Source organism: Gymnogyps californianus, chromosome 4, assembly GCF_018139145.2.
Source record: "Gymnogyps californianus isolate 813 chromosome 4, ASM1813914v2, whole genome shotgun sequence".
NCBI lineage: Eukaryota > Metazoa > Chordata > Aves > Accipitriformes > Cathartidae > Gymnogyps > Gymnogyps californianus.
The window spans coordinates 19985691-19998466 of NC_059474.1; the positions used below are offsets into that span (position 1 = coordinate 19985691).

Here is a 12776-nt window from a genome sequence, read left to right on the forward strand (position 1 = left end):
ATGAGCTGAGTCCCTCAAGAAAGGAGTAACACAGAAGAGACCCATAAGCCAAAAGGAGTAAGAAAAGGAGCAGAGTATGCTAGAAATAATACAAATTTTATCACTGACTTCATGGGATCAGGGCTTCCCTTTCTCTGCTGTCCCCTAACCCCTACTTATTTGCACAGGGAATAAACTGGCATGATTCAATACAGATTTTTAAAGTAAAAGTGCTGATAGACTTTGGATAAAGGAGTTAATAGGATTTCATCTACATCTCCTGCAGCTCTTACACAGGTGACTGGATTTTAAGTTTTTGCCATGTTCTGTTTATTGATATTTATTTTTGAATTCTGATTTATGTTTATTAATAAATAATTTCATTAATGAAGTTAATTACCATGACAATGCTCATTCTAGAAAGAAAATAAATTCAACCTTGGTTTTGAACTGTCTAAAATTTTTAACATAGAAAGTTATGATGCAGTATATCTGGAGCTTTTTACGTTTCTTTCCTTTTTCCTTTTCTCTTGTTTAGCTACTTGCCAAATATTTGTTTGTTTTAAATTAAATCAAATTTTCTACCTCCTCAGGAGGATTCATGTTTATTTATACCAGTAAGGTACAGTAATTGAGAAGTAGCAAGATACGCCCATGACAGAGGTCTACTTGAATCTCTAATTTGTGTTAGATCTCAGAGAGAACAGCCAGTGTAAGTTATGATTGCTGGAAGGTAGTGTTCATCTCTAAGCAGATGGAAGCCAGATATTTTAAAACTAACAGCAACAATTGACTTAAATATAGACCTGTCTGAAGCCAAGCAAAATCATTCCACTGCCTTCACTGAGTTTCAGATCAGCACAGCAGAGCATGTTATAGTTCTAAATCTCATGCTTTACAAAATACACCTATCACCCACACTTTGTAGATAGGGCACCTGAAGCAGAGAAAAGTGAAATGATTTGATGAAGCTCACTAACAACAACAGTAGCAGAGACAAAAATCAGAAAACAAAGGTGTCTATTCCCTCCCAGAACTTCTCGTTGCTGTAGACTACACTAGTCTCTGTCAATCTCTGCACACTCCCAGTTCTGTAGGTGTAAGTATTAGGAGAAATGCTGCCGAGTGTGTGACAAACCACCTTTTACTACAAAGTCCACTAAAGGCACTGGAAAAAAGACCTATTCATTTTGGTGAGCCCTGGACAGAGCATTAAGGGAAAATCTGGAAATGAAGATGAAGTGTCCCAGTCTGCACCAGTTCACGCAAGAGCCAGAGCACAGCCAGAACAGCAGTGAAGGTCCAACTCAATGGAAAGAGCAGGACACACAAAACCAAGCGGAAAATGTTAAGGTGAGCCACCAAATGGGCTCAGCAACTACAAGAGGAGTCCAGATTTACAGCAGTTCCCAATTTGATTTATCAAAACCATCACGCAGTTGCCAATGGGGAACTAAAAAGGGGCAAAAGCCACCTGTCTTTTTAATACCCATTCTTCTGTCCTACTGCTACAACAGCCAAGAGAGTTGCTCATCCCCACATGGGTATTTCCTTTGCCTCAGGTATTTCAGTTGTTTCACACAGAACATTGATGAACAAAATAATTAAATAATACATCTTCATTACGAAAGGGCCAGTGTTAAGTGACATTTTTAAATTGCATCATGTCTTCAGACTATTTATTTTGCTAAAAATAACTTAAAAATTAATCGAGTCATAGACAGGAAAAAAAAAATTAAACTCATGCCTTTGGATCCCAGTTTTGAATTCTGTTATCTGCACCCTCTGTATAGACAATTACAGCTACTATGAAAGTCCAGCAATCGGTACGTAAGCTGACTCCTTATATTGCTTATGTAAAAAACCAGAAATACAGAAAATAGACATTGATTACTGGCACTCTGGTAGGTGATATATAGTATAAAATGCAGGTTAACTGATAGATCTGTATAAGAAATAGACTGGTTCACTTTTAATTGTCTGTTGTCTGGGATGAAACCTTTTTCTAGTAAGCCCTTTGTATCTGTTGACTGTGAAAAACTTGGCGAGTTGCAATTTACAGAACCTGAAAAAATTAGTATTGTAACATCAAAACAGAAATTGTTATGAAAACATATTTGCCTAAAATTCAAAATACTAAGAAATACATGTAAGCAGATTTTTGTATTTTGTTTTTTCTTTTATAAAAAAGAAAGAAAATAAAGTCTGAGTTCTAGCTTTAGAAACCTATGAAAAGAAACAGAAATCTATTTCAAAATGAAAGTTATCTTCACAGTGCTTACAATTGCTTTCTGCCTCTGTCTCTCCCTTTGTTTGGCCCTTTCAGATTCCCGTTTTTCATACTCTTTGCGGTATTCTTCCCTCTTCAGCCTTTCATGCTGATATTCCTCATAGCTGTCATATCTAGGAAACATAACTTAGTCATTAAATCAAGCACCTGCATTTGTGAATGTAAAATTAGTAATACAATTTCTGGAATGCTTCATTATCTCTTGAGAACCAGGTGCAAAGCAAACCAAATGCAGGCAAAACGCTCTACCTGGGTCTGCGACTGTACGGTGATCTGGATCGCGATCTTGCACGTAAGGGAGAACTTCTGAATGCTCGGTGTCTACAGTGGCTGGACTCATAATAGCAACAAGATCTGCAGGAAGAAACACATTCACCTCTGTCATTCAGTTTGAATCTATTGACACCATTTTCTACCTCTTCCCCAAACTTACAATTTCTTCTAAGCTATCAGTGAGATTTTCCAGTGACAGTTTGCGATCTCCTAGTCAACTAAGAGGCCTCAAGTGACTTCCCCCCACCCTTCTGTAATGTTCCTTATTGAGGCTAACAGAGCAGAGAGTCAGCCACTGTCAACTTCATCTGATAGGGACTGCAGCTAGATTGGCACCGGGCAGCTTGCAGATAATGGGAAAGGTTAGTTGTGTACATCTCTCACCAATTGCTCTGCCGCTGACCTGACTGGCTCCACTCAGAAGGTGTAAACTTGGCAAATTTAAAGGATAATGGCAACAAGTGTTTTTGTAGCAACCCCGTAACCTTCAGAGTTAATCAGCTCAGGAGCAATAGAATGAGTTGCACTGGATTAAGTTATTTCTTGTTTTTTTCTTTGTTTCCTTTAAGTTGCTTTCTGTTTTTGCTGTTTTCCTTCTTATTAGCTACGATGATGATACATGAATTTGCTGTACCATACCTGGAAGAGGATCTACTACAGGGCGACCTTGATCTCGATCGGGAATATGGAGAACGGGAACAAGACCTGCGTTGAGGAAAGGACCTTGATCTAGAGCGTGTCCTTTGGGATCTTTGAGAAAATAAGGATTTGGGTGGAGACACTGAATCTCTGCATGGAGAGTTAAAAGAAGAGCAAGAAGGCGATACATCAAATAATGAATAGGCTTGTGTCCCATCCCAAGGGTAGCATAGTTTATCACTTTCATCTTCACTGTCATCAAAGAGACCATCCATTGCTAGTCCTGAATTTATAAACATAGGTAGTTTGGAGAATTGTTCATTACTGTAATCACTGTCCCTTAGTTCTCTGGTCTTATCTGCTTCTTCATCAAAAACAGCTTGGCTGGGGTGACCAAAATGCTTATTCAGTTCAGCCCGAATTTCCTGGTCTTGGAGCTGTTTTCTGTTATTACCGTGGGATCCCTGCTTACTTGTCTGTAAAGTCTCTTTCTTGAAATACTGGTCTTGTTCTAAAGAAGAACAAATCTGACACTGCCACCCAGGTGAAGAATCCTTAAATTCTAGTTGTCTGGAGTCCTGAAGTTCCTGGGATATTTTAATGTGTATTTCCGATTTTGAATTCACAGATTGACAGTAGTCATGGTCACCAAACAGCCGCAAACTGGGCCGTTTTGTCTTTCTCTCCTCATGTCCACTGGACAGTACTGTAGTCTTGCTAAGCTGTGCATACAGCTCAGACTGTTCTGGACCCTTCTTGATTGGGTTATTTCCTTGAGAACCGGAAGATTCACTATAGCGGGGCTTTTTTGAAGGTGGTACAACAGTCTTGCATGATGACTTCGGCTTAGGTGAAGTCCTAAAAGGATTATCCTGGTTGGCTTTATGAGGAGGGGTCGTAGGTGGAGTTAGGCCTAAGGGGAAAGAAAGGAACAGAATATTTTTAAGCACACATACAACGTGTATAAAGGTGGCTCACATGCTTCTTTAAAACAGATACAAAGCAAGACCCATTCCATGTCACTCTAATTTAACACTACTAATACTGGGTATAAGAGTATGTAGGGTGTGAGACACCAAAGGCCTGGCAACAACAATAGCAACAGTACTAATGGATTGCCATTAATCTTCAGCATCGTTTCTGCCCCTCCCCTTCCTCCATGACATCTGCCTCTCTCTCTGTAGATTTCGATAGAAAAGATCAAGAGAGAAAAACTGAAAGACTTTTTTGTTAGAAATCAAAAAGATTTTGATATAAAAATCAAAAGTCAAAAGACTGGCACTGTCAAAAACCTAAAGAAATTAGCAGACAAAAATCTGAACAAAAGAAAGCCCGAGAAAAATAAATGTGTGCTACCAAAGGACCCTTGGTAGGACGCAGAACTTGAATGCAAGGAAGTACAGCAACTCTACAACTCGACTGTAACGACTCTTGGTCTCCACAGTTCATTAACTTAGTAAACCATTGCTAATGTATGTATAATACATTCTTGTAAGCATAACTAATACATTTTGCCCGAAATGTGGTTCTGCAACTGAAACCCAAGTGAACAACAGGACAACTGCAACTGTAATGAACCATGGCATTTAGAACTAAATATTAGTGAGAGTCATGAAGTAGGGAGTCAAAACAAAACAGGTAAGTATTCAAAGACTAAAGATACCACTAACAACCAGGATTGTTCACATAACTGTAACAGATTATATCACTACGGTGAGACAAAATTGCAGGAAGGACTACAGCCCATTCCAGTAAAACCTGGGAACTGAAGCAGCATCTTCCAATTATTTTTATAAGGGTAGAATATAACTCTCAATATTTTCTGTAGAAATGATAGAATTTCTTCAGACTTTACAAAAGGATAACCCAGGACACCAGGGCAGAGTAACAGCGAACAGCAGCCACTGTTCAGGAAATAATTACTCTTCAGGAAGGTACTTAGTATGTTATGTTTGAAAAATTTGCTTCTGTCCAATTGACCCTAATGTAATTTAGAAGTATATATGCTTAAACAAATTAGACTGAGGTTAGGGAGTTCTCCTAGATAATCCAGACCATCCTTAAGTGCTCCAGAGGCTGATACTGCCCAAGATTTCTTCTTCTAGCCCAAGCAATGAGCTTTCCATTACTTCCTTAGCAAGAATGAAAAGAGAGGGCAGACACGCTTACAGGAAATGTGTATTTCAAACATGGCTATAGAGTTTTGTTTTGTATTTTTAACCATGCAACAGAGCTCAGCAGATCAATGCAAATGGAACATGTTTTATAGTGTTTTGCTGTAAAGAAGGAAAACCGTCCATCAATGCATAGTGCTCCCTAAGGAACATAAATGGAGACTGGGAGTCCCATTGCATTAGCTGCAATGAATTTGTTCCAGAAAAAGATAGGAGTACCAAGGCATGAATACTTGATGTGAGAGAGAAGCTTGATTTTTTCTGAACATTTGGAAAAAATGGTTATGAGCTACCCGTGGCTATGGGAAGACTTTGTCTAATGCCACAAAAGTCAGAGAAACTGAGAAAAAGATATTGACACCTAAAATTCTAGTTACCTCAAATTTGAATTTAATAGTGAAAAAGTTTTGTGCAAAGTCATCACTGTTAAACTATTTCCTTTAATTTGAGTCCTCAATTTTTTCTTCCTTCCCAAAAATTCACTTGAGTCAGCAGTATGTATTTCACATCTTATCCACCTCCTCACTAACAAATATTTTTGACTACCAAACAATTTTTTGGTAAAATGAATAGAACAGTCCTCTTCAAAATTCTGCAGTAATAATTTCTGGGTTAAAACTTCAGGCTCAGATTCCACAAAGATTTGAGTAAGCAAAGACTGTTTTCTAGATAAAAAATTTAGAACTGTCACTTTTACTCATGAAATTATACAGCCCATGAGAAGCTCTGGGGTTAGTTACTGATTTTTTTGATGTAGTTTTAAAGAAAGAATGAAGCAGAAATACAACCACTCCACAATGAACATGCATATTTAAGAATTTCTGGCAAAGAAACCCCAGAGGTAATCCAATATTCAAAATAAAATATTGTTTCCATTTCTACTTCTTTAAAGCTAGCCCTGGCAGGAAGCAAGCTAAACACAGAGCACAATGATTTCCAGAAGCCCGACAAGGAGTCCAACAATCTTTAGAGGAGGGGAAAAAAAAACCCCACCAAAAAAACCCTCACAAAAGTACAGACTGAGCTAAATTTACTGGCACTTCTCTTGCTGGCAGAACTGTGCTGGGGACAGCCTAAGAAAGGGCTTCCTCGTGGCATTTTGGCTTTTTTCCTGGCTTTCAGCAGAAGCAGGAAGTGCATAGGCAAGTAGAAACAGATAAAAGCTGGAAAATGTTCATTTAACTTTTGAACAAACCTCCATTGGGGGATGGAGGAGGGAGTGAAGTTTTGAATTCATGTCACTGCTACGGAGTCCAGCTTCAGCATGTCCCATGACCAATCTCCAAACCGTGAACTTTGAGAAAACCAGTTGGCTGCACACTTGCTCTTCTTCACACTAATCCCTGGTAATCTTCACTGAGGGCCATGATCCCACATCAATGGCGTTACAATATTCTATAACCATTGGATTATTTCATACGTGCCGATTTCTCCACCAATGTGTACATTTTAGCGTTGACAGTACAAGGTATATTCTGTGCTCTCTCTTGAACTTAGCAGGTTTTGACAGATTTATGGAAGGACAGATGGCCATTACAGGCTGAAGGCTGACAAGAGGCAGTTCAGAGCATTGTTAACACACTTGCACAAACTCTCAGCAGTGCAGCGCTGTGCAGAATGTAATTCAGACTATAGCTTTTTTATTGCTGCCTATTTTCTTTTGTCAAAAGAGCCTGCTGTGCACAGCAACAAATGGCTGCCATTACCCAGAATGTAATGGGTGTCAGACAAATCACGTAACACAAACAATCAAGAGTATGTAGGTCATATTTCAACAGAGCACAACCTTAGCAATATTTATGATTACTGCATTGAAATGTGCTCTATAATAAACAAGTACCTCTACATCACTCACACTTATGTACTTCTGCACAGCAAATCTGTTAGAAGTGGTACATACTCTACAATCATCCCCTTTAAACAGTCTTTTTTCTTTTTAAAGTAAAAGGCAAGTATTTTTTCATGACATGCTATAAAACCATTTTCTTTGTAGGGACTTTTCTTTAATTGAATGGCTTCAGTAAATGGTAAGTTTGCACTTTGCCTTGCTCTGTCTATATACTACGAACTCACTCAGTGATCTTGTGCTTGAAAATAGCGTACATCAATTTGCCAGCACTGCTGCCGAAGCAGCACCGTCCTCCCCGTGTCTGTGCAACAAAAGGTGTTTGCATGTGTGCCGACTCTGCCACCTTGGCCAAGCGACTTCTTTCAAGAAAGTCCCTGGGAGAGTGAAACTACTTTTGATAACATTCCAAAACTGCACTAAAAAAACCTCTTCGTAACTCCTTTAGCTCAGCTAGGTTGATAAGCAGAAATTAGGGGAATGCCTTTGCATGAAATGTGACATCTTGACCTTTTAGGACTGATTTGCAATGCTGTTTTACATAGACACCGATCTTTCTAAAACTCTACTGTAACTGTTAGCATTTAAATGTTTGATGACGTTTGTTGTGCTTTGAGGGGGCTGAGAATTAGTGTCTTTTGGGGAACGCAGCCCTGGAACCTTTCTACATGTGCAGTGGGCTTTTGAGAGGCACTGAAAATGAATTCTTTTTTACCTTTTAAGTTTGAAAATGGATTGTCAAGGGAAACATTATTTAAGGCCACTTAAAACACTGAACACAAAATAACAGCTCAATTCAGTAAAAGCATCAGAAGAGCTTTTGTGTGGCACAAGACTGCAGAAGCCAGGAAAATATAATAAAATTAAATAGCCATCATACAATAAAAATCTACACGCTTGTTGAGTATTCAGTTTAATCCTGTTGTCAGTGCTGCAGAGAATAAACACAGGCGCCTGAAAATATAAAATAATTTACTAGATTTTATTCCCTCTGGACAAGTCTCTGCCTCTCACATCTCATTTTATCAGAAATCATTCTGAGGTCAAACAAGTTCTTACATGATAGATTTTAAGTATTTGTTCTGACAACTAAGAGGTAACACAGATCTAGAGGTGGGCAAATAGCAGGGTATAAGTATCCTCAAGGATGCTCATGAATTCCAAATCATTATTCAAGCTGATTGTGTTCATATAGCCTTCTCTGTCATCTTTTTGGAGAAATCAAATTTTGCACCCAAGAAAGACCAGTGAGGAGTTTTATGCTTAAGTAAATTAAAGGGATCTGTGTGCAAATGAGAGACTTTTCACCAAGTCACCTGTTGTAGATAAGAGGGTGGAAATAGCCTTCCAGTTACTGATTGAGCCTTATGCGTGTAAACTCACTTCATGCACTTACATGATGGCTTTGAGTATTTAGGAGTGAAGGTTTAAAAAGACACTGAGAGAACAGAGAGAGCTGAATTTCAAACGTTTAGGAGCCACGACATCTAAGTTCTGGCATTTAGAAGTTCAGCAGAAAGTCTAAGACAGTCATTGAGGAGCCCTCAATCACCAAGAGAAACACAGCCACCTCCAGAGGGTGAGTCATCCTGCTAGTCCCTGTGCCTGCAGGTGCCCCCTCAACCTGACTGGTAACAAAGAGGAAAGAGGCCTTCCAGTGACACAGAAACGTCCCATATTCCTGGAAGACATTAGAGAAGTTCAAGCCCACGGCCTCTTAGCAAGGCGCTGGCAATGCAGCTAGCTGTGGAAACAAAGGGAGAAGGACCTCTTGCGAGCCTCTTACTCACAATGAGACTCACCTTACACAGAAATTTCATCCACTACATTATCATCACCTAGGACTCCCTCCATATCATGATGTTCTGGTCCATCTTCCTCAGAATAGTACTAGAAATCACCTGCAGGTTTTGGGATTTTAGATAGCCATGGACTTAGTCCTCTATCATAGGCCACTTATTTAAAGTGCATTCAAAGAATTTTTATGTGTGGCTTGAAAACACTTTAAAAAAATATTTGTTCCTTGTAATTTGACAATTCAATGTTTTGACAGTTTTAGGGAGGACAAAGTTACATTCACGACTACTAACAAATCCGTTGTAAAGCAAGATATAGCATCGGCAAGAGAACAGTTTCAGTTTGACTTTAGATACATGAATCCAAAATGTGCATGTGACGAAGATTGATGGCTCATGTGGGAAATGCTTTTATTTATTTATTTTTTGACTCTATAGTTAATTCATCAGTGAGGGAACCAATGTTATTTTCAGCAGACAGATCAAGGGAGCTGCTATTTATATTAAAATACTTTGTGCTTCGATAGTGCGAGCAGCACTGCTAATGGTCTTTTCAATTCAGCAGTAAGATCAAGGCAACTCCTATTTAAATTATAATAAATAGTGCTTGTACAGTGCAACCTGCCCTATTTAAGGACAATGAGCAATGCGGTTATCTGGATATAATTTGGAGTTGCCAGGGTCTCACTAAAGAACTCCAAGGTATTATTAATCACTACCGCCACTATTTTTTGCCTTAATTTTTTTTTTTTTTTTTTTTTTTTACTGAAGTGGGTCCCAATTCTGCCATGATTTACTCACATATACTGTAAGTTCTTCAGTACTTGAGGTTGTTTCTGTTATGTACTTGCCTGCTTCCAGCACAAGCAGACTCATGACAGAAGACACTACTGCAATACAAATGAGTTAGACATGCACAATCACTCATCTTTTTATAGATTTATATACATATATGAATATAAAAATAAAATCTATGTGTATGTCAAGGCAGAGATTAATACAGCTAGCAAGTGATGAAATACAATCTCCCAGAACCTCCTCATCAGGCATTGTGAAGACCAGAGCAAGTGCAACATGAAGTCCAAGAGCCACCATCATGTACGCTGCTTGGTAACACTGCCCCAACTCCCTGGCCACACACGCTCCACCAACTCTTATTCTTCCTGATTATCATCAGTTTATTTTCTAGCTAGACTCTATTTACTTCCAGAGGGAAAAAAAAAATCATGTTTTCATAGTACAACGTTCCTGTTCACATATTTGCCCAGTTGTGCTGTTTCACAGCTTCTGATGTGTTTTTTAATGAGCTAGTTCTCCTGGTTATATTGTCTAAGACAACTACAGAGCTGTTGTGTTTCCTCCTCTGTGCACAGCTGATGGAGCAGAATGTATTTGGTAATACCAGACCATTCCCCTTGCCATTACGGAGGCAATACTAGAGGACTGTCCAGGGGTCAGACCGACTCCCAGTTTCTGTCTAGTCAGCTGATGGGAAAAGCAGCCTGCTGACTTTCTGGCTGGGAGAAAACACTGCTCCCTTCAGTGATTTCAACTGCTGCTTGTACCACTCTGCTGTAGTCACCTCATCTGCCCCTTTCAGTTGGCAGCACTAAGCACTGACTTACCAGTGTGCTTACAAATGGGCATCCTCATGCAGATTTGCTCTCAGTAATGATAAAAGAGGCTTCTCCATGCTTCAGGCCTACTGGCACTGAATGGGATTATCCTGCTGCACACAGTGAATTTTGCCATGTTTGGGTTGATTTTGCAAAAAGAAGGTGCATTGGAAGGATGCTTCCTTTTGTCACAAGAGGAATGATTAAGACTGCAGGTTTTCAGGACGTGGCAGAGGAAAGTGTGCACGTTTTAATGCTGAACTGATGAAGAAGTTTCTGAAAAAGTGAAATGATGGTCGTAGGGAGGTGAAAGCCCAAAGTACATACACAAATCTAGTGCTTGGGCCTGCTCTTGTGTAACGCTGCCACTGAATTTAGGGGCACCAAGCTGATTTATGGTACCTGAAGACACATTTTGCAATGCCTCCCAAAACACTAGGGATCACATAATTTACAATCCACTGTTATCCTGAGAGAAACACATGCCAAGTACATCTCTTATTTTTCAATATTACACAACTGAGAAAGAAAACAGTCTTGGCAATAGCTCAGGTGGAGCTCAACGTGTGCTCTTGTGCTCAGTTCTGGACACTTCAGGAAAACGGAGGCAAAACAGAGTTCAGAGGAAAGCAATAAAAAGGATATGAGTCTGAAGGAATTGACTTCAGCGGAAAGAAGAGCAGATGAATTAAATGAGTACAATGGGTGATGCATGAACTAAACCAGCACACGATAAAATTCTACAAATCTTCAAAAGGTACAAACACCAGGGATCTGAAAGGAGGAGGAGGATAAAGGGAGGTTGTGTGAAGTGTGCTAATGGAAGAAATAAAGAGAAAGCAAGAATATAAAATTAATACCAATTTAAAAAATTACCGCTAAGCTATGGAATAGTTTTTCAGTGGTAGAGGAGAAAGCTGTTATTTGTGACATATTAATCTAGAATTGACAAAGCACTGAAACATTCAGTCACGTACAGCCCTAGACCGGCCTGGAGACAGACCGGATAACATAACTTTTTCATCTGTAACATCTATTACACTGTGCTGTGGGGTTTGTCTTTGAAAGATGGTGCTCAGCAGTACACAAATCTATGGGGAAATGGGGAAGTGTAACAGATAAATGGTTTCATTCATATTTTCCCAGAAATTATGCTCCCTTGTGTAGGTTTGGAGTCATATTTTCAAACACATTCCTTCTCAGGTAACTGGATAAAACGTCAATGCTAAATGCACTGAAGTTAATCTACTGGAGACCTCTGTGAGATCTCGGTGTACATGTGGTATATTAAAATGAACAAACACACACACAAGCCATGCTTAAAGGAAGAGCCAGCACTCCCCATTTCTCACCTGCAGTTCCAGAGAGTTCCACACTTAAGGTTTGTTCAATAGTCTTGTTCTCAAATGGGGAACCCTTGGGATCACTGGAAGACAGGGCACATTTATAAAAACAAGCTGAAATGGAGTTGCTGTAGCCAAAATCTATTGAACCCCCCTCCCTTTTATAAATGTTTGCACTTTTTAGTACTTACTTTGGTGACTCGGGTGTCAATGGAAGTGATAAACTTGTTGGTTTGGCTAAAGGGAAAAAGAAAACGATTATGGAATATTTAAACACTCCATAACATATACTAAAAAGATTTATTTTTATTTTGGTGCTGGAATCCCATGTTAGTTTGTTAGGGCTGAGCTCTGATAGTTCAATAGCCATTTCAGTGTATCTTAGATAGATAAATAAGGAGACTCATCCTGATTCCTTATTATTGGTACCAAAAGGGCACCTAAATTTCAACAATGATTTACATCAATTACTGTACCTCTGAAATACAGTACACAACCCAAATGCCAAGAACCTTTCAGAAGAAAAGTGGTACATGTTAAAAATCAATGAAGAACTCTACAGGATACACTGTGAAAATGTTATTTCTCTTGGAGTTAATTTAGACTACAGTTCACGTTTTATTTGGAAACAGGAGCAGCAGAATAACTACAAAGTAACAGAACGTTATGAATATTCAGTTAATTTTACTTCTACAATATACAATTTTATATATAGCACTGAGAATAGGTTGTCTCTATGAGGCCAGAGTCCAACCAGTTATAGTCCAAATTTCTGCAAATCATCCTGCAAACTATGACAAGCCACGGACATAGTCACAGA

The 12776-nt window shown here is 39.1% G+C and overlaps 1 protein-coding gene across 1 annotated transcript in view; it reads right to left on the reverse strand.

Annotated features, from left to right (window-relative positions):
• PPARGC1A (PPARG coactivator 1 alpha) overlaps positions 1-12776 on the reverse strand; it is a 64688-nt gene that overhangs the window by 11231 nt on the left and 40681 nt on the right. Inside the window, exons 6-10 of the mRNA XM_050895935.1 lie at positions 12148-12193; positions 11966-12039; positions 3182-4094; positions 2519-2623; positions 2262-2382 (exon numbers count right to left, since the gene is read on the reverse strand). Coding sequence (XP_050751892.1) covers positions 2262-2382; positions 2519-2623; positions 3182-4094; positions 11966-12039; positions 12148-12193 — 1259 coding nt within the window. The remainder of the gene's footprint in view (positions 1-2261; positions 2383-2518; positions 2624-3181; positions 4095-11965; positions 12040-12147; positions 12194-12776) is intronic.